This window comes from Dreissena polymorpha, chromosome 5 (assembly GCF_020536995.1).
Source record: "Dreissena polymorpha isolate Duluth1 chromosome 5, UMN_Dpol_1.0, whole genome shotgun sequence".
In the NCBI taxonomy this organism is placed as follows: Eukaryota; Metazoa; Mollusca; class Bivalvia; order Myida; family Dreissenidae; genus Dreissena; species Dreissena polymorpha.
The window spans coordinates 2,117,702-2,141,189 of record NC_068359.1 but is presented as its reverse complement, the minus strand read 5'-3'; the positions used below and the strand labels follow the sequence as shown (position 1 = coordinate 2,141,189).

Sequence of the window (23,488 nt, the reverse complement as noted above, 5' to 3'; positions counted from 1 at the left end):
GACATAGTTTCTTGCTTAAAGGTGTCAATAATACGGGTTTTAAATTCATTTAAAATGTATCCTAATCGATTACGTTAGGGTTCTCAAATATATATGCAAACCCATATTCTGTCAACAATGTTCTGATATTTGCAGCCAAATTCGAATGACCATTATAACTATCTGCAACAGATTGCGAATAAATAATTTTAGTAATTATATTGTTTGAGGTTACAAGTTTCAACCAGTATTTAATCATTCTAAATATACCTATTAACAAACAAAGGATATCGTCCTAATTCGTTATATGTGACTGCATTACAGGTTTTTATTTTAAATATCAATAACCGCTTACAGAACTTGAGATGTGCTTTTTCTAGTTCCTTTGACTAAGTATAGACCGTTCCATAATCGATAAATTGACCGCCGCCATATTGTCAGTCACGTGACTGTCCGCCATTACACTGCTGCTAACTGGTGCGAGACTGTGATTCCAAAAGCCAAAAACGTAGAGAATACCCGCTTAACCGTTGTCGGATAAATAAATTACTTAATGAATTAATGTGAGGCGATTATCACATTTTTGTTGTTTAAATGATTGTTTGAAGTTGAGATTGATTGTTACAAATAAAATGTTTAAAATGCTTTCGTGTATTTGTTTTTTTTATATCTGTAATCAAGTGGTAATCATCGGCGAAAATTTGCCGGTTCAGTCGCTCATACTATGTCTTTGATTAGACTTGTTACTTTTAACGTTTCACAAACAATTCACGCATGTATTGTTGTGTTGATTTTAATAGCCGCAACATTAAGCAATTTATATTTTAATTAATACTTATTAAAGATTCTCGCGCAATTAATTACCGCTAATTGTTTGTAATTGGTCTCATGTGGTAAAAATCTACATTCCAAAATCATAGCATATTATATTAAGTATGATATTTTTGATACGCCTTCCTTTATTTTTCTTGTTCTAACTGATATCAAAGATAAAAAATTGTGGTTTGGATTTATATTTAATTATGGAATTTTGTCACGTTAAAAAACGAGCTTTTTATTATGAGAGAGTGATATTGATCTTGACGATCTTTTATGTGATTATTCGGAAGATGAAGAGAATGTGATCTATGTGATATATCTATATTTTCATCTGTGAATCATTTAACAGCTATAAAGCTAAAAAATACAAAAAAAATGTATTTTATAGGTCTTTGAAGTAACGCAAAACAAGTGGATAACGACACCAAATGTTTAGTCAATTAATCCACACAAAAAAACTCCGAAAAAAACACCTAAATAATATTTCAAAAATATATTATTAAGCGCCAAACGAATTTATTAATACATTTATTTGCAACTTTAAAAACGCGGCATAAGCATCAAATTAAAGATTATCTGAAGACTGAGAGGCCGACAATTTGACACAACAAAGAGCTCTATGCATAAGCCGTAATATTTTTTGCAGAAAAGCTTCAATAAATTACAATAGTAATACATCTAATTATAAAAATATAATTATGAATGGCATGAGTACGTTAGTGTGATAAACACAGGAGTAATAGAAAGTATAAAGGGTGCATCGAAAATAAACGTACTACAAAGCCCTATTAAAAGCGAAGTGCATGACAGTATTAACATGTAATTTTAATTTGATGGGTTTTGTACAGAGAATGACGCTATTGAGGAATATAAACATACAACTGAAAAACACAACTTTACATGATGCAATTTGAACTGTGTATTCATGTATATTGAAAACTCGTTACTAGTGAGTATGAGTGGCAAATATCTAACATTTTAACACACATATATCTATATTAATATTTTTTTAAACAATATTTACCCCCGTTCGTGTCAAATATAATTTCTTGTTTTATGATGTCGTTCGTGCATTGCCGTAACATTAAATCTTCATACGAAATGACGTAGTTTTAATTAACCGATACCCGCTAAATACGTTAAATGTTATGTTTTTAGGTAAATTTTATAATTATCAAATACTTTTTTTCATAAATTAAACCAGGGATTAAACGGGCTAGTATCTTTACGGTGTACAATTTCTGATATTCTATATTGGACATAACTTTTAATTTGTACAATATGTAACATATCTAATGAACGCAACTGTTAAGTATGTCGGAGGTAAAATTTTAAACCAAATGACTGCTTAATACTACCAGAAAGAGAAGACATGGTGGCATCATCAATTGTGTTTAATGACCAGACTGTCATCTGCCACCCAGTGTGGTTTATGACACCCCGGGATGACGGCATGTTGTTAGTTAAGTCTGGATAATATCTGATCAAAACGAGATAATCGGATTATGCAGAACAAACGGGCAATTCAACACTGGAATGCAAAGGATTACGCGATTTTAAGATTGATGCATATAATCAAATGATAAATATTGCATTTAGTTTAATTAATTGGTTTTTTTAATGTGTTAACGTGTTTATTTTCCTAGACAAATACCTAAAAAATGCACGTTTTTCAAACATTTTTCTGTTATAACACTAACTTAACATCTCCTCTAGCAGAAAAACTTTATTTCATACAATTTGCATGACAAACAAACAAGTTTTACAAAAAGAAAGAAATTCACCCGTTGAATAATCGGTGCTCTCTTATATATGTTACCGGTTGTTTGGCAGTAGTGTAATGGCGGACGCGGAGAGTATTCAGGGGAGATAATTGGGTAATTACTAAATTATGGAACGGTCTATATCCCAAACCTCACAGGAATAATTCAAAATAGGACTCACAAAGGCATCAAATAACTGACACATTGTCTTAGGTCTTAAGTCAAATCCTTACACTTGCACAAAAGAACATTAATAACTTCAACGCTTTTCCAATTCGATGCTCTTGATTTAAGATAAATTTACCAGTGTAATTAAAGAGTGTTCCTAAGTAGTTAAAATCACTTACAACTTTTATGTTTTTCCCATTGTATGCCCAGCTCTCATTATGTAATAAGCCACGAAAAACAATGATTTTTGTCTTTGAAGTATTAACATTAAGACCCCATGTGTCACAATATGTATTTAAATTACTTTAATGTTGCTGTACTTCATATGGTATTTTACCTATAATATCCATATCATCTGCTAAGTATTAAGACATAATCATCAAACATGACGCCACAATTTGTATCCTTTTGCAAAAACAACTCCAAACCTTCAACAAAGATAGAAAACAAAAGAGGTAACAATACCTTACTCTGACATTATCAAACTGCGTATTCAAAGTAATCGGAAAAATTAGAACACAATTTAACATGCTGATACATATCTCTTATGATTCTTTAAAGTTTTCCACGTATTCCACTATTATACAATTTTAACCATAAGCCATTTCTATAAATAAAATCAAAACTTTCATCATATCAACAAAAACAACATATAATCTTATATATATATATATATATATATATATATATATATATATATATATATATATATATATATATATATATATATATATATATATATATATATATATATATATATATATATGTATATATATATATATATATATATATATATATACATATATATATTGAACAATAGCACAGATATTGCATCAACAGTTGATCGACCCTTACGAAATCCGAACTGTGCGTCCGAAACAGTGTTATTATTGCTACAAAATTGCTCTATTCGCTTGTTTTAAACGGTTGTAAAAAGTTTTGCTACACAACTGACCAAAGTAATACCTCTATAATTATTCACATCGTTTTTATCACCCTTTTTGTGGAGCGGAATTATTATACCTTCAGCCCAATTGTCAGGAAAAAAACTGCATTAAGTATAGAATTAAAAAGATCACACAAATGTGCTGATAAAATATCAATACTTTTGATTAAATATTCGTCCAAAACACAGTCACTACCATAATTACGCTTTGTTCTTTTCAATGATTTTACTGCAGAAACAATTTCATTAACGGTAAAAGGTCGATATAACTCGGGGAAAGATTCATTGGGAATATTAAAATCATTACTTTCACAAAAGGCTTCCGCCTGAACATGTTTACACTCAAATATTTTTCTACTTATGTTTGAAAAGTAATCTTTCAATTCGTCTAATGATAAATTATTATTAAAATTGTCTTTTCGTTTTCTAAAGTATTTCCAAAACTGTTTTGGTTTACATTTTTTAGGTTTTGAATTGCATTCATTTTGCGCGCATAAAAATGACTTATTTTTGCGTATAAACGTTATATATTTTACTTTCGCATAATTGTGCCCTATTTAAGTCCGACGGACAAACATTAAAACGACTCAGATGTTCAAGATATTCATTGCGAATACGTATGCATTCGGTGTCAAACCAATCTGAATGTTTCATAGGAGATTCATTACTAAAACAACATTTGAGTGTAACAGTCCGGTTAGAAAACAATGGGTCCGCAACGTTGCGTAAAACAGTGGTAAAATCATTCAGAGCCTTATTTATTGACAGCCTATTTTCACAGCTTACATTATTGACAATCGAATTAAATCTCGGTAAAATAGCAATTAAATCAGATTGGAACTGTTGTAAAAACGCATCATTCCCTCCATACTTAGTTTCAGAGTAACTATCATAACTTTTTGGACGCATTACACAGCAATGTTAATTGTATCGGTGATCGCTCCACTCATTAAATTGACCAATATTTAATTCCCCTATCAATGAAAAGTAACGTTCACTGCACAGAACATAATCAATCACAGATGAATCGTTATGTGCCAGAAATGTAAAATTATTTCTATTTCCAACACGGTCATTAACAATACGAATGTTAAGAGATTTACACAAATCTAATAGTTTAACACCATGATTATTATGTGAACGATCAACAGAGGCCCATAATGGAGTACAGTCGGGTTCATAATCGTTGTCATGAATTAATATATTAAACTTATCATGGGTTATAAAATCATTTTTATTACCAACTCTGCTGTTAAAGTCACCAACAAGAAAAACAGCAACCTTGTTAATATAAGTAAAAATGTCACTTGCCAAAACATCAAACAAATCGACATTAACAATATTATACGCAGGTGAATCTTCGCACCATTAATACGTTCCGCACAAATAAATATCCTGATCGGTTTTGAAAAATGTTTTATCAAGTTCAAGCCAAATTATTGTATCATAGTGATTTTGAATGAGTTGAATACCGTTTTTTAAACCCTCGTTAAAATGAAGAACTAATCCACCACTACATCTTTTGGCATTTCTATTTTGGAATTTTCCGTAAAAATTATGACATATATACCCATTTACAGAAACATTACTTTTTGAATTTGTTAAAGATTCATAAAAAGCAAATGTCGTTACATGACAAAATATTTACAAATTCTGAAGATTGTTTTTTGTCACATGTTAGTCCGTGCACATTCCACGACAGAACTGACAGTGCACCTCCGTCGTGTCCATAGTCATGCACGTACCGGGCGTCCGTCCACATATAGTGTATCGTACACGATCCATATTTTCTCATCGTCCCTAGCCGCTTTCAACATGGGACCAAGTTTACGGCGGTTGGCTTGTACCTCTTGCGGAAATTGTTCATACATTTTAAAGGTTGTACCTGCAAGAGATTTCCATTGCTTCCGCACGAGCTCTCGATCATGGAAGTTCGTAAATTTGTCTACAATGGTACGCACCTTTCCCGGACCTGGTTGCCCAGGGGATCTTTGCACTCGTTCGTATCGGATGCTGCTCACAGTCTCCTTGGCAATTTTCAAAGCGTCGTGGAGGTGTTGCCTGAGTTTGCGCTCTGTTAATTCCGGCGACTCATTTCCACCACTTTTATCCTCCGGAAAGGAAGTAAAAATGAGTTTATTTCTTATTGATTACGGTATGTCACCTCGACACTAAGGGGTGCCATCGCTGTCTCAAGGTAAGGTCCTCAATCCTACTGGCTTACAAGGCGGAACCTACATCAGCCCCATCAATCTAGTCATCGATCTTGGACACACCTCCTCCAACTTTTTTGCCCGATCATCAATAGCAACCCAGATACTCTTTAACTTTTTCTCAAAACTACAAACCTTTTTTTCGAGCACGTCTTAAACACAAAGTTTCTTTTCAACTACAGCAAACCGATCGCTAATCGCCATCAGACACTTCATCACATCCGAAATAGTCGGTTCGTTAACACTGCATCTGGCCATGTTTGAAAAGCTCACAGTTAAGTCAATATATAATCCACTCTCTGGTACAAAAACACTATTATTCGACTCGTGATCATCGCCAAATAGTACCGAATTTGTCTTATTTAAACGTTCACTACCACTAACTGTATTATCCAAAATATCAAAATCTTTTGACGGGCCTCCATATGTTTGAACTGTTTACTTTGAATAGTTACTGCGCTACTATTTTCACTGCTATTTCTATCTTTTCTTTTACTGCCTTTATTTTTTTCCCATATCATGGCCTCGACCACGTATAAATCTACACCACTGAACACTTTTGTTTAATTTCACGATCACATTCAAAATATACGTCCGTTCACCGCGCTTATCATTTTGTTACTTAAATGTATATTTTGTGTCTCTGTTTCCTTTCATTTATATAATAAGTTGTAGAATAACGCTGATATTAACATAATATTATAAGTTAAAAACTAGAACAATACAAACTTGTACATTTTTATGGCTTCTGTGATTCCAATGTAAGAATATAAATTCAGTATTTTAAAGACAATCCTTTGGTTCTTTTAAAACCCGTCATGAGTTTGAATGAACAGCAGCATTAAACACGGGAAGTTTAGATAGAATTTACATTTGATACTTAATTAAAAATATCTCTTGTAATGTAAATATTGTAGCTTTTAAGTTAGTTAATTTGTTCGGTTTTCCTGACTTGGTCACTTAGTTCTGTGGCCGAACCATTCTCCTAGCAGAGTTCGCGGTGGTGTTGTGGATGAGGTGTCCGCCTAGCGATCGGGAGTTCGTGGGTTCGCTCCCTACTCGGGGAGCAATCTCATTATCTCCTCCACAGACACCAAGTACTGGTTCTTCCCAGGAAACGGACTCGACAATGTCCACATCTGCCTATAATAGGCCTTCCTGTTATAGTCAGCAATTGACTGTAGGAAGTACGAAGTAGAGTTATCGTTCGTGCCTCAACATTCAATTGTAAATGTGAATGTAATGAACCGCAGTGTAAGAATAGGCCGAACTCGAATAGGTTCTAGTGTATTTTAACCCAAAAAGTAGTTCTTTGTAACCTGCGGATGTTGATGATAGGGTGTATTACTTTCGAACGCAAACTAAATATGACGAAACGTGGATTGAAACCGTGAAACTTGAAGCTATAAATATATGTTTCTTAAAGGTATATTACACAATATATCACGTTCTAACACTTATTTTAGTTGAAGTCTTATTTATATTAAATTATCTGAAACCTTGTCAATTACTTCTATTCAACTGTATCATAAAATATGCATAGATTTCGGACTAGAATAACGTTTTTAAATAATAAACATTGTTAAAACCTTGCTTGTTTCAAAATAAAACTTAGCTTTAATGGAGGTGAAAAAATTGGCTCTTGTCAAATCAAAAGGTAAGATGCAAATTTACCTTAAAATACATGTGTCTTCAAAAGGAGTTGTTAACATATATTTTTATCTCGGCTGTTTTCGGAGAAAACCCGAGGTATTGTCATAGCCAGCTCGTGGTTTCGTCCGCTGTCCACGTTGTGCTAAAACCTTAACATTTTGTCAAGGTTTTAAAAATTGGCTCTAAAATCAAAGGGCTTCATCCTACAACGTTGAAAATTCATATGCAGCTGCACCTTAATGAGTTCTACATGCTACACCCATTTTTGGGTCACTAGGTCAAGGTCCTTAGTTAGCGTTACCTATCGCCGAAATCACCATTGGCGATAACAATTCCTGGCTGGCGATTAAAAATAAGATTTTCACGAAATTGGCGATTGCAAAAAATAGACCCTATGCTTAACAAATGCACGCTCTAAACGCCTGTTTTCAGGCCGTATAAATCGGTATAAGTAAAAATCGCCAGAAACATCGCTAAGATTACACAGATAACACCCTTATCGGAAAGGCCCCAGGGGATAATGACGACCGCTTAGGTCGATAATCCACATGGCTAATGTCTTAATTGGTCACGCTTTACACAGCGACCAGACTTTTCGAACATTTGGGTTACTAGGCGATTTACGTGATAACTGAATCACTGAAGCGTGCCTTGTCATCATCTATGCTATAGATGTTCCGATTCAATGTTATGGAATCGACCAGTACGGAATTGTCATTTAAGCAGATGGGTGGAGTTTTGGCATTGACATAGCCACTATGAACTAATTTCCCAAGAAACAACGATTTTGATTGGCTAAAAAAATAGATAGAGTAACTTCCCTTTACGGTCGCTATGCGACTTGAAAGACCGATTTAGAAAGTGAGTTGCAGATTCCGGGAAAATGGACGCTGCGAACGAAAATGAAAAGTTGAAGCCACAGAAACTAACACAATTCTTTAGAAAAGAAATCAGACAGAATAATGTAAACTCAGGAAATGACCAAATGTTAGGTTTGTGATCGGAGGACGTCTAAAATAGTGCAGACGTGAATGCAGAATCGGAAACGTCTACCTGTCATTAAGTCTTGCGTTTTCGCCGTGAGTCCCACGGTTTTTGACATGCAATTACTGACTTAGTAATTTCTCACGCATTTCTTCAAAAACAAAAAAAAGAAAAAAAGTAATGTTTGGATTTCATGAAATGTTATATAAATACTACCGAGATGGCGGGCTGTTTGAGTGGTTTCTAACCTAAATACCTCATGTACCGAAAACTGTTTAACGGTGTTAATGTATCACTACGCCACCGGTGTCTATGTAAACAAAAAAAATCGGCTGCAAAATGTCAGCAAGTGGCTCAACAGCGAAGAAAAATTTTCAAGCAAAAATTGGGCTAATTGCAGACAAAAATAGTCTTAATTTTGCTCAGGAAATAGCCGCAAAACGCACCACAGACGATTTAGGATCCAAAAAATTTACGGGGGGGCATGCCCCCGGACCCCCTAGATTTGGCGAGTTTTTTTTCCTTAGCGCCAACCTAGAGGTCACTGTGATTTAAAAAAAAAAAATTCTGACAAGCTTTCATCTATTCAAAACTGCACTTGCAGCCTAGTGTGGCAACCATTATGCGGTGCTCTTGTTAATGTTGGTCTTAAGATGCTTTAAAAGTGAAAAAAAGATAACATCAGAACTAAATAGAATTTGATAAATAAAGAAAAATAGTTCATCCAGCATGTGCTTCATTCTAGGGCTGCAACGAATCCAAAAATATTGCTTGGATCTGAATCCAAATATGGTTTCTTACAATTTTTCGGATCCGGATTCCTCAAATAAGAGAAAATGAGAATTTTCTGTCTAAATTAGAGAAATCAATGTTTTATAAGTATAATTTGACTACAAAACATTAAACATTTATCAACAAAGAACATAACAAAGTTCTCGTTTAACATTGTAGCAATGTCAAAATAAAACAAAACCTTAACACTTTTTCACTTTAGTTTGCTGGTTAACATACATTTTTCACTGTTCATACAGTTTGATGTATGTTTTCACAAAAATTAACATATTAACATTTCATGGGTCCAGGCAAGCCCGATCAGCACTGACAAGGTCTCCTGCTGTGGAGAAGATTCTCTCACTGGGCACTGAGGTTCCTTGCATCACAAGATAGCATTTAAACTAAGTATGTGACGAAAGATGCTTTCAAGACATTACATGATGCAGGAACACAATTTGACAGGTTGCGAAATTATGCAAAATTTACCTGAATAACAGTCAAGCCACACTGGATCCACTACCGTTGTTTTTAATACAACTCAGAAAGACAATAAGTATTGAAAACTTACTTATTGCCATTAGGAATTGCATTTGTAATGTGTAAATCCTCCATGATTACGAATGAGTTTTGCTTTCGGGGCTTGTTACGGAATGTCCAATGACACTCGTTCATATAAAATAAAAGCCGAAGGATCTCACATGAACTGCTATTTGACTGTCACATGTTAATAAATATCGACTATTATACCTATCTTTTAAACAGAACCAATCTGTAGAAAAAACAATACCCGTGAAAACAGCGCTAGGTTACATACAACTATGAAAATAAATATTCGGAACCGAAATTTCCAGGGGTGGATCTGTACCGCGAATCTGAAGTTGGATCCAATATCATCGGATATTTCGGATACCCGTTGCAGCCCTACTTCATTCAGTGTATTTTGGATAAATATGCTTTCGGCTTAACCTCTAGCCATTCGGACAATTAGAATTATATTGTTATTTAATCATACATTTGACAGTTTATAAAAGGGGTACAACTAAAATGCGTTTATGACTGAAAAAGGCGAATATGAACAGCTTTTCAAATGCTTTTCCTTTATTTTTATACCCCCATTACTGGAAATGGGGGCTATATAGAAGTCACTTTGTCGGTCTGTCCCAAAATTTCATCAGATCTTCACCAAACTTAGTCACAAGTTGTATCTAGTTTATCATTGGATGAACAAATATACACTCACTCAGTCAATGTAAGTGTAATGTTACCATGAAATGATTTTTAAAGAGTTTTCCTTGGCATTTTAATTTGAGTTATTCCAAATTCATTTAAGCAAATATGAACAGCCGGTCAGAAAACGGCTTTAAGACTACACACCAAAAGTTCCAAAAGCAAAATCCATACTTTAATTGAACTAGTAAAGTCTGTATTTGTATGATTATTATATAAATGCTACATGTATATATTGTGTTATCTATATTTTCCCACAAGTACAGACTTATTTCTCATGATAAGCATATTAAATGTATTTAGTTTTTAAAAAGTCAGGCTACATTGTTACATGACCTTACCTAGCAATTGAAAAGACGCTGACCCATTATTCCCAATTTGAAGATTTCACAAAGCAAATTTGCCCAATTCAGTGTTTTCGCAGTAATTTTTCCCAATTGATGCGTTACTGGTTCTTTTCACCATTGAGCCAAATAATCCCTGATACATTGTACCTGATTTATGCTTAGTGTAATTTCTGTAGAAACAATTCAGATAAAACTTGCCTTTACCTTAAACCAAATAAATGAAAAAAATATCTAGAAGGAACACTACACAAACTGTTATCTGATGATATTAAGTTTATTTCATGGTTTCCCATTTACATTTAATGTCTTTTACAAATCAATCCACAACTGTTCAGAAAGTAAATGCCATTGTTGAACAAACATGTCAGGCCTCGAAGAATCCACTCGACCGCTCGCATATGCGAGTGAAGTTGACGGTCAGGCGAGTAAAGTTTGTTAAATACTCGACCGACCAGGCGAGTGCCGTTTTTCAAGTTGAGAAATATAAATTCAGTTCCAGAACTCCTGCCACATCGATACAAATTGCGAACATTTTTTCAAACGAACAACAAATAGGTTTAGTACACAAAGAAACTGCACTTTCGTTTTGACAATGAAAAAATGACGTCACGGGCACAATAAAAATAATTCTGGAAATCGGCTTCGCTCTTTTCGTAGGTGTCAGTGCTCTTAGCTAATCAATTAAAAGTGAAAAAAGCAGTTAAATATATTGGTCATTCCGTGAAGAATAAGATTTCATTTTAATGTAAATAAAAAAATAATACATAACTGGTTAATTATAATAATTCTTATATTTAATTAAAAATAAACAGAAAAAATAAAAATTAAAGAACAGAAAGTTTACAAAAAGGTTCTGGTTGATCATAACTATAAATATAGATATATATTTTTTTTAATGCAGGGTGAGTAAATTAAAGTGAAGGCCTAGTGGATTGTCAGGCCTACTCGCCCTGCAGGGCGAGTCGCTCTGGAAAAAATCTTCAAGGCCTGCATGTAATATTAATAAAACAACCTGGTTAATCACAGGGCTGAAATATCCGGGTATGAACGGGAACTTGCACTTACATAGGTCTTGTTTATTGATAGATACAATGTATTTGAAGAAATCCACAAATATAATTTAAACAACAGAATCAATATTATTCGTTATGTGTTTGCTACAATTTATAATTTGATCAATTTCAAATTACATGTACTCATATTACCCATAAACAAAATTTCAATACAATGTATTGTTATTTTAGCATGGTGTGTAGATTACAGCTACTCACAGAGAGGAACTTTCGTTATGGATGATCGAGCACTACAGGGGCTGGCCAGCTTGGCAAGCTGGCAGGAGCAGTCTTCGGTGAGTCTGGGGTTTCATCAGGATTTTCAGTATGACTTTGAGGATGATTTACAAATGCCAGAGGGGGAAGGAAATTTAAGTTTAGTTTTATGGTTCTTTTAAATAGTACAATGTAGCTGAATATTGTTAAATATTTTGGTTAAAATGGATGTTTAATTTACCTCGCAGGTAATATAATTCACCCCTTAAGGTAATAATATTATGTTGTTAACAACAGTTTGTTGGTGTGTATTAGAACGTTCAGCAAGCTCAGTAGTTATTGTATTCATAACATGACAATTTTCCATTGAAGGCATTGCAATACTTTGAGCAATTGAAACAATCAGCAGACGGTTGGAAGCTTTGTGCACAGGCAATTACAGAAGGCTCTTATGAAGGGTATGATATATGATAGTCTTGTACAGAAGATACATGTTAGATTTCCTCTTTCACACATAGATGCCTATTTTGTTGTCCCTTAGAAAGTTTAATTTAATTTAAGACCTTTCTTACTAGATTCAAATTGTAAAGGCTTCATTTCCAACCCTTAAATACTGATGAGCAGCAAACAACGTAACACCTGAACAGACTGTGAGTTACTTGCAGGCTGTTCTGGTTTTTATGCTGTTTGCACATAGCCATGTTCACTTTGCTTCTTATGGGGAAAGGGTAAAACATCTGTTAAGAAAATGGAAGGCTAGTGTGTTGTTGTCTTTTAAACATTGCTTGATAAAATTTGCTTACTTATAATTTTAAACATCATGCATAAATTATTATTAAGAAATGTAATAGTAAAACGTTATTTTTATGATATATTTTTCAATTCAGAAGTATGTCTCAAACTTAACTAGAAATGGCGCGGCAGAGGCCGACGCGTATCCCCACGCCGCATGTTTGACCCAGTGGGCGCCCCAGGGTTGATAATGGGGCCATGCATAGTTGAGATTGACCGTATTGTCATAAGATATGTTCAGTATCAATTTGAAGTAAGTCGGTGTAGAAATGAAGAATTTATAGTAAAAGGCAATTTTGGGTGGGCGTGGTCTGTGTAAGCGAGCGCGCCCCAGGGTTGGTAATGGGGCCATGCATAATTGAGATTGACCGTATTGTCATAAGAGATATTCAGTATCAATTTGAAGTAAATCGGTGTAAAAATGAAGAAGTTATAGTAAAAGGCAATTTTGGGTGGGCGTGGTCTATGTGGGCGCCCCGCCCCAGGGTTGGTAATGGGGCCATACATAGTAGAGATTGACCTTATTGTCATAAGAGGTGTTCAGTATCAATTTGAATGAATCGGTGTAGAAATGAAGAAGTTATAGTAAAAGGCAATTTTGGGTGGGCGTGGTCTATGTGGGCGGGGGCGCCCCAGGGTTGGTAATGGGGCCATGCATAGTTGAGATTGACTGTATTGTCATAAGAGAGGTTCAGTATCAATTTGAAGTAAATGGGTGTAGAAATGAAGAAGTTAATGTAAAATAACATTAAAAAATGAGTGAAAATCTCTGACCAGGCCCCACCCCAACCCCATAACTTTTGACCCAGGGGTCAGATCAAAATTCCAAATAGTGCAGAGTCGCACATATGCTCATAGCTACCATGTGTGTAAGTTTCAAGGTTCTAGTGCTTATAGTGTAGGAGGAGATCGTGGCCAGGACGGACGGACAGACAGACGGACAGACGGCGGAGATAACCACAATATCCCCAAGCTTTTCAAAAAGCGTCAGGATAAAAATGAAATGCAATTATTTACTTTACAGGAATGATCATATAAAGTTCTTTTGTCTACAAGTGATTGAGCATTATCTCAGAGGAAGGTATGTCAGTATTAGAATATTTATTTAGTTATTTCATTCATTATTATATAGGCTATTCCCACAAATGAAGTTTGGGAGATGGTTCTTTAATCTTAAGAGTAACTCTGTCTGTTGGTAATATGTGCTAAGGTAGCTTTAATTTAACTAAATGATATGTTAAAAGTTTACCAAAAAAAATCCTGCCATGGTCACATTTCAAGTTTTAATTGATTGATTTACAGCTTTAAGTTCTGTATCAACTGTACATCCTCTGTATATTTACTTTAGATATTATTTCAAATGTCTTTGTGGTCATTATACCAGGTGACTGACTGATGATGTACATTATACCATAAAAGTAGAAGAAAAGTTGAGCATGCTGTCTTTTGGCAGCTCTTGTTTTTTTTATGAATGATACCAGATACAAATTATTTTGTGTATAGGTCTTAAATACATTTTCTAGTATGTGAACTATATTATACTTGTTTTTTTTTACTCTGTCATTTATTAAATGTTGGTGCTATTAAAAAATGCAAATATTGTATGCTAAATTTTAGACCTATGATTCATGGACATTCTTTGTTTGAAACATGTATTGTTTATATGTCTTTTGAATGTTAAATTATATGTTGCAATGAAGTTTGAGTCTTAGATGTGATAATCATTCCAGTATACTCAATAATTGGTGTTAGAAAACACTAATTTGGTTTACAAATTTGGTCCACTTTTGGTCTGTAATACACGCCATAAAACTACTTGTATTTATGTTTGTCAGTAAATATTTTCTACAATTTATCATAAATCCATTTCAAACAGTGTCTAGGATGTTTGCAATTCAATCTGTTCAAATCAAACAAATTATAAACACAAAAAAACTGCTGTTAATGATGCTGATACTTTATTACTTTAATATTGTACCACTCCATTACATATTCTCAGGTATTTGCAAAGCAGCCAGGCAGAGCATGAGCTAGTGCGTAATCTGATTGGTCGACTGCTCCAACTCCAGGTATCACCTTGTTGTTCATTTTTCAATATTTGAGAGACATTTACAAGTATTGCATATCATGATTTATTACTAAATGCATCAATGCATGGAGGCAAAAGTAGTTATTTGTACACATTTCTTAGGTATGCCACCTGCAGAAGTGATAATGTTGTCAATGATATGTTGTGTCTGCCTTGTTACCAGGTGGTTGTGAGTTTGATTGACGCTTATAAAGCTTTGATTTGAGTAACGGTTCTTTCTACCCTGAAATAAGACTAAAAAAAGTTTTGTGATAAGCCTCTATCACCGTAATTGAACCTATAGAATGATGAATGTGACAAAACTACGGAAGTCACAAAATGATGTGCAATTTAATTTTATTTATTACTATTCATTTAAGTCACGAGGTATTTTATGTTAATGTGGTTCTTTGTTCTCTTTTATTTTTATTTGCTTTCCTTTTAATTTGAAAGAATGTTAAATAAAGAATAAAAAATGTATTTAACATGATTAAATTGTTAAGCCATAAACATAGTATTACTAACATATTATTACAGGGCACAAAGCCTGACAAGAGTTTCCTGAAGAACAAGGTGTCTCAGGTCATCTCCCTGGTGTTTGTTGTTGACTATCCTCGAAGATGGCCGGCATTCTACCAGGACCTGCTGCACACATTTAGCCTGGGTCCGCTCGCAGTTGACATGTACCTGCGTGTCCTGCTGCAAATAGACTCGGAGGTCGTGGATAGAGACATTGCGCACACCCCTCAGGTTGGAGCTTATCTGCCTTGAGGAATTATTCCCCCACCCCCCACCCATACACAATGCAGTGGTTATACTGGATTCACCATGGACGTATGTCTGTCCTGTCTGTAAACACAAAGTGTATTGAAGTACGATATGAAGCTGGGCTTGTGTCATTATATTTTTATGTAATAAAAGAATTGCTCAAATGATGCTCTGTTTTTAAGGTAGAAAACAGGATTATTACAACTTGCTACATATTGAGACATGTGGCATCAGGGGGTTATATTTGCAAATAATTTGAATCCAAATATTGAACTCTGTTTCATCCAAATTAATGCAATTTATACTACATTTTAATAAGTTTAATGTTGTTTTGTAGGAATGTAATAATAATGCCATTACTTTAAATAGTAATACAGAATGAATCAAATAGTAATACAGAATGAAATACATCTTAATATTGTAAGCATACAGTTGTAAATATAAGACTATTCAATCGCAGCAATGCAAATTAATTTTTGTGGATGGATGGCAACCCTTGTTGCTTCAATGCTTCGTGTAAGGAGGAGATACAAATTCTAATAAAATGACAAAGTTTAGGGGACATTGGCAAATAGGCTCCATCTAATTTCCATCCCTGTAATTGTATGTATATTTTTCAGGAAACAGAGCGAAACACAAACATCAAGGATGCAATGAGGGAGCAATGTGTCCAGCGTCTCGCAGACTCCTGGCTGCAGATACTGGTAGGTGACCTGCAGGGTGTGGTTTCTCATACTTTCAGCTGATTTCCTCCTTTTAAATGCCTTTAAAGATCTTTTTACAGCCTTTTTACTTAATAAAAACTTTAAGTTTCGTTTTGCAAGTGGCAAGTTTTTTAGCTCACCTGAGCACAACATGCTCATGGTGAGCTTTTGTGATCGCTTTTTGTCCGTTGTGCGGCGTCAACATTTGCCTTGTTAAGTCTCTAGAGGCCACATTTATTGTCCAATCTTCATTAAATTTGGTCAGAAGATTGGTCTCGATGATATCATGGATGAGTTTGAAAATGGTTACGGGGCATTTTTCCTTATACGGCTATAGTAAAATCTTGTTAACACTCTAGAGGCCACTTTTATAGTCCAATCTTCATGATTCTTGGTCAGAAGATTCATCCCAATAATATCTTGGACGAGTTCGAAAATGATGCCGGTTGGTTGAAAAACATGGCCGCCAAGGGGCGGGGCATTTTTCCTTATATGGCTATAGTAAAACACTCTAGAGGCCACATTTATTTTCCAATCTTCATGAAACTTGGTCAGAAGATTTTTCCCAATGATATCTTTGATGAGTTCGAAAATGGTTTTGGTTGCTTGAAAAACATGGCCACCAGGGGCAGGCATTTTTCCTTAAATGGCTATAGTAAAACCTTGTTAACACTCTGGAGGCCACATTTATTGTCCAATCTTCATGAAATTTGGTCAGAAGATTGGTCTCAATGATATCTTGGATGAGTTCGAAAATAATTATGTTTGCTTGAAAAACATGGCTTCCAAGGGGCGGGGCATTTTTCCTTATATGGCTATAGTAAAATCTTGTTAACACTCTAGAGGCCACATTTACTGTCCGATCTTCATGAAACTTGGTCAGAAGATTCATCCCAATAATATCTTGGACGAGTTAAAAAATGATGCCGGTTGGTTGAAAAACATGGCTGCCAGGGCGCGGGGCATTTTTCCTTATATGGCTTTAGTAAAACCTTGTTAACACTCTAGAGGCCACATTTATTTTCCGATTTTCATGAAACTTGGTCAGAAGATTTGTCCCATTAATATCTTGTTACCTCAGGTGAGCGACTTTGTGCCTTTCAGGCCCTCTTGTTTTTAAGTTGGGATGTAGCGTATTTCCTCCACTGAAGAGTTTCCAAAACCACTGCATGGTGAATTACATTTGTTAACATATTCTGTTTGCAAATGCATCGCATACATGCATATAAGTTTGTTGTAGGTTTATATCAGATGGATTTTATAACCATGTTTAAGGAAATCCAAAGGATCCCTGGATTTAATTTAATGATTAAATTTAATAATTGATTAGCTTTAAGTGTCTTCTGAAATAAAATGGTTAAGCATTGGACTTTTGATCGACCAATCCTAAGTTGCTAAATCAGCGCAACTTTAATTGCAATATTATCTGTTTAATAAATTTATTTCACGAAAACAACAAGGAAAAAATCCATACTAACTCTAGTTCTTTTTAAGAAGAGATGATAACAATTAAAGATGAACAAATATATGAGACAATGGCATGTTGCATCTCCTAGTCTGACTAAAAATGTGACTGTGCATTCAGACAAAGACAACATGGTATAGATCTATAAATAGTATACTTGCCTGTGAATTAATTTATAGCCATGGCTTCCCATCTATAGCTGTAAAATCTACATCTAACAGAAAACTGGACATCCATTTTGGAGACTTTTTAATCTCATCCATTTAATAAAATGTGAAATTTAAAATTCACGATTAATGTACAGTAGAGAGAATTCAGTTGATTTGTTCCATGCAGGTAACAGAACAAAATAGTTTTCACTGGCTGAAATGGAATTGTCTACAGTGAAATCACTGAACTCTTGACTGACACAAATAGCAGGGATCATATTTTTGTCGGTTTTGTCGGTTCTAGACCGATTGAGGTCATGAAAGACCGATTGAAAATCCCAAACAGTCGGTCTGATTCTGTTTGCTCAAATTCCCATGTCATGAAATCGATTACACAGTGTACACCCTAATTACATTCTTATCTCGATTATGTGTGATAAACCATTCGCTGCAGTCTCTAAACCGGTCAGGACCAGATTTTTGCACGTCAACTGACTAGTATCAGAGTATGGCCCCAAGCAGCGAATATTCGCGCGGCTGTGTATTAGTCACGCGTGAATAACCCCGTGTCAATATCAATCGATAATTTCACTGGCTTATACCTAGCACAATCGGTCCGTAAGGTGTACTCGTCCAGAACACAGAGTGTATACTAGAGTCTGTGTCCAGGATAAAATCGTTGATAGTTACTTAGGAGATACAAACCTCGATGTTATCCTCGTGGAAATTGTGCATTTCATGCATGATACAGTAAACTGTCATATAAACAAAGAAGAAAATCGTATATTCTGCAATAATTGTGGGCGGACCTTTTACACTGAAAGCACGCGCTGTAATTAAACAAAATATGCCGATACATTTTCCACCAGCGTAATAATTCGGCTATAAATAAATAAAAGTCGCGGATCTGATCGACAGAACAGCCGAAAGTTATTTTTATGGGCGGAACTTTACACAAAATAGTACACAAGAAAAATAATTTACATTGTATAAATCTTCAGTAAAAATCGTGTTAGAATCGAAATAATTCGTGTTCTTTATTGTTTGTTGTTGAATAACCCACGACCGAAAGTTAAGATGCGTGGTTTCAAATCATATAATCCCTACGCATCATTACTATCGGCCGTGGGTTATTCGACTACGAACTATAACGAACATGAATTATTTCTTAAATAGTTGGTTTTGTTATTGTCAGTAACAAACCTACGCACAGACATTTGTTGGGTTCAATGCATGTTTGTAAGCTATTATCGAGTTGACAACGATTTAAAACATCGGTAGATTTGCGCAGACTAATAATATTGACAACGATGAAAAACAGTCAGATAAAACAGCACACGAAACAACCAATGTCAATGAAATAGCAAATGATAAAACAAAATGAGAAAACTCGTTTATTCCGTTTAAAGATAATGCCTAAGGGAATTTAACTTGTACATTTATTATTCCATCTTCATTAATAGCAAAATCAATGGCATATATTTTGACGTAATTTGTCATGATTTCGGATATAAATTTTCGGACACTTTTCCCAATTTAAATTTGGACCGATTGATGTTGCGGGAAAATATGATCCCTGGGTCACACAATATAGTTTTAAAGTTAAGATGAACAGAGATCCTCTGGTTAAACGTAAAGTTCTCAAAAATGTATAACAATATCAAACCAACACTTGACTTGTATTTTGGTTGTCCATCCAACTAGTCAACATGTTCACTTGATGATTTAACAAATTGCTGTCTATAATTTGTGTTAATAATCATAATGAGTTTGTAGGAACAGTTTGTTTGTTCAGGGATTAATTGTTGTGCACCTCATTTTTGAATTATAACTGATTTAATTTTTTTGTTCCCCCAATACCTCTGTATTTAAGATGGTCACCTTTAAAAATTGGTGAGCAAATTGGGAAAAGGTTAACTATAGAACTCAATTTGACTGTTGTTTTTGTTGATTGATTATGGATTATTTTGGTATTTGTATCTGTATAATAAGATAATATGTCAGGAGTAGACATAAAGGGAAATGATTCAGTGTTATTACATTGGGCTTTTGATCGTCATAGGGCTCTTGAAAACTGATGGACTACCCATCTAGTTAACTTCAACATTTTGGTGGACTGGGGGAACATTTGCTGGACTTGGTTCATCTTATATCTTCTGGAAAGTGTTAATTACTGAAAAATGCATATCTGAAGTTTTCTTTATTAAAAAGCTAGCAAAAGTGCCCATTTTGAGAGAAATATCTGGAACTACAGATTCATCACCTGATCTTGTGGGATTCATAATTTCAGTGTTAATGATATATTTGGTTTTCTATTTCCTCAATTACAATGAAATTTTATCAGAATAATAATTGATTTCGTATTTCAGAACAAGTATGAGGCGAGCAACACTGAAGTGGTATGCACATGCTTGGAGGTGATAGGAAAATACATATCTTGGATAGACATTGGGCTGATTGCCAACGACAAGTTTGTGCCCGTGATTATTCGATTCATGTCAAACCAGCTGCTCAGAGAGAGTGCCTGTGACTGCATTCATGATATTATCAGCAAAGGAATGGACCCAATTGCAAAGACGAAGCTTGTTGAATCGTTTTCGGATGTGCTCGAGAATATTGGAGTTTTGAATCCTTCAGAGGTAGATTTTTGTCCCCTACCGGTTTCACCAGAGGGGACTTATGGTTTGTGCTCTGTGTGTCCGTCAGTCAGTCAGTCAGTCAGTCCGTGAGTCTGTGAGTCTGTCACACTTCTGGATCCTGCAATAACTTTAAAATTTCTTGATATTTTTTCATGAAATATGAAACATGGATAGATGGCAATATGGACATTATGCACATCATTTCATTTTGTTCCTACTTAAAAAATTCTGGTTGCTGTGGCAACAAATACAAAAATAAATATTTCTGACAATGTTGGAGCCGGTAGGGGACATATATTGCTTGGCAATAGTCTTGTTATTTAGATGTTGTAGTGTGTTTTATTCTTAGCCAAATGACTTACAGATATTGATTTACAATGCATGAGTTTGCCAAGAGATTTTGGACAGGGGTTTGAGAACAAATATTCATATAAAATGGACATAATTTATAAAAATTTGATCATATTTGCATTGCTAATAATTATTATGTTGACCCATGAAGATGCTAAATCTGTAAAATAATAGTATCATTTTTCAAATGAAGGCATACATTGCGAAAGATAAACCTTAAAAATGGAATATTTAAATCTAGTTCTTTGAAATAACTGTAAGTTTGAATTTTGCTGTTTATCCGATTGCTGTCGATAGATGTTTATGTCTTCGGAGCTTTCATTGTCTGTGCCTTGGTGAATGTGTCTACAGAAATATGTTCTGATATTATCATCAAAATGTTAATAAAGAACACAAGAAAAGGCTGGCAGATTTTTATCATCAAGATACTGCTTTTTAAAAGAACTTAAGTTATCAATATTGCTTGTAGAGATTTATTATATACATGTGGAATGTGAAACAAAATTATTTTTTGAAAGAAGAGATACAACAAATCTAGATAAGATACAGATTCTGCATCTATAAGTTAACAAGCATGACCTTAATGTTTTGCTTAAAAAGTTTATATACAGGTTCTATCGTTAATCAATACAATCATTTATTTACATCCTGATGAAGTAATTATTATTTGAATGGTGAAGGGGCGAAGCTGAACAATATTGAACATTTGTATCTCTATATTATTGTTTTGCTAGATACTTTTATCACTATATATTTCTATTGCTAGGTATGTTGATTGTCCTGTGAGATTATCTCATTTGACAAAGATTTCATTTGCAACATTAAAAATGATAGAAGAATGATTTGAAGATCAATAATTATTTTGGACTTCTGAACTAATTTCAGGATGAAGATGCTGACTTCTTGGCAAAAATGTCAAAGCTGATCAACTGTATGGGAGTGCAACTGATATCCTCATGGCAAAAGTGAGAACATTAAATTTTGTGTAATGCTGACCTAGGGTTTTAATAAATTAGAGTCTCATTGTACATGTCCCATTAAATTAGTTGTTGGCTTCTAGATCTATAAAAAAGAACACTTGAAAGTCTTGCATATTGCTTGGTCGTTTGACTGTTAAATAAAAAAAAATGAAGGACAAAGTGTAAACTTTATGTGAGCAGTAGATGCAAAATGATATTTTGAGTTGTCTGATACTCCCTAGATAATTGCCTCTAATTACAGAGACATTCAGTATGTTTTCCTCTGTAACATAATTTATTGCTAAATCTAATTGCTCATTCAGGCATTCAGAAATTATGTTATGTAATTGTTTACCCATCTATTGAGTCCAATTGGTAGCTGGAATTTATGTGTTTCCCATTGTGTATTGATTGTTTTTGGTTGCTTTGTACTCTTCCCTGATTACACACTTAAAAAAAGACAAATACCAGTTACACGCTGTCTCTCATGACAGCATCATTTCTCTTTCAAGGCTCACAAAGACCAACCTGCAAGCCGCGAAAGATACGCTAGCAGCAATCGAGAGTAAGGTGCCCCTGATGTTCCGTTTCCTAGGTAACGAAGATGATGATGTGTCTGGGGCAGTGGCGTGCTTTACCACTGACTATATATCGCTGTTAAAGCAGATGACACCATTATCTGCAAAACAGCGTGAAAACATTGAGGTAATTCTGTTTGCTGTGCTGTGGTTGGAATTTAATTATAGATATGTTGTATTTTTAGAACAAAGTGCTCATGATTAGCTATTGCTGTCACCTTGTAATTAACCCTTTTCATGCTGGGAAATTTGTCGTCTGCTAAAATGTTGTCTGCTAAATTTCTAAAATTAGCATTTTCTTCGATTTTTTTTCAAAGAATACTATCAGAATAGCAAACAGTTTGGATCCTGATGAGACGCCACGTTCTGTGGCGTCTCATCTGGATCCAAACTGTTTGCACAGGCCTTCAAAATTCGGTTCCATCACTGAAGGAGTTAATAAAATATTTTATCTACTTTAAGCTCATTATTACACTAGAGGCAACAATATTTATCCAGTTATATATGAAACATGCATAGAATATTAATCTTGGAAATATTAAGGCCAAGTTGAATCTGGGTCATGTGTGTCCAACAACTAGGTAAGCATTTACCTACATCTTAGAAAAAAAAACAGGCTCGAGTCCACATCTTGATGAAATATGGTCATAATATTCATCTTTAAAATGTTTAGGGTGCTTTTGTTAAAGGGTCATGTGCATCCAAAAACTATGTCACAAGGTCAAATCAGAAAAAATGAACTTGCTTAGAGGGTTTATCCTGATCATATTTTTGTTGATGTCAAATATGATTTCAGTACATCAAAATACTAGGCCATGAGGTAAACTCGAACAAAATATTGTAAAAATTTTAGATAAAAAATTTATGACACAAT

General features: G+C 34.4%; 1 protein-coding gene across 4 annotated transcripts in view; it reads left to right on the top strand.

The window, feature by feature from the left end:
• The first annotated feature begins 7,177 nt into the window (after positions 1 to 7,177).
• LOC127881227 (exportin-T-like) overlaps positions 7,178 to 23,488 on the top strand; it is a 58,988-nt gene continuing 42,677 nt past the window's right edge. For 3 of the 4 annotated variants that reach the window (XM_052428961.1, XM_052428960.1, XM_052428959.1), the window contains exons 1-10: positions 7,178 to 7,314; positions 12,118 to 12,221; positions 12,514 to 12,599; positions 13,958 to 14,014; positions 14,933 to 15,002; positions 15,539 to 15,751; positions 16,390 to 16,473; positions 20,457 to 20,726; positions 21,963 to 22,042; positions 22,531 to 22,741. In XM_052428961.1, coding sequence (XP_052284921.1) covers positions 7,302 to 7,314; positions 12,118 to 12,221; positions 12,514 to 12,599; positions 13,958 to 14,014; positions 14,933 to 15,002; positions 15,539 to 15,751; positions 16,390 to 16,473; positions 20,457 to 20,726; positions 21,963 to 22,042; positions 22,531 to 22,741 — 1,188 coding nt within the window. In that variant the 5' untranslated portion in view covers positions 7,178 to 7,301. The remainder of the gene's footprint in view (positions 7,315 to 12,117; positions 12,222 to 12,513; positions 12,600 to 13,957; positions 14,015 to 14,932; positions 15,003 to 15,538; positions 15,752 to 16,389; positions 16,474 to 20,456; positions 20,727 to 21,962; positions 22,043 to 22,530; positions 22,742 to 23,488) is intronic. The other variant, XM_052428962.1, reaches the window with a different exon arrangement.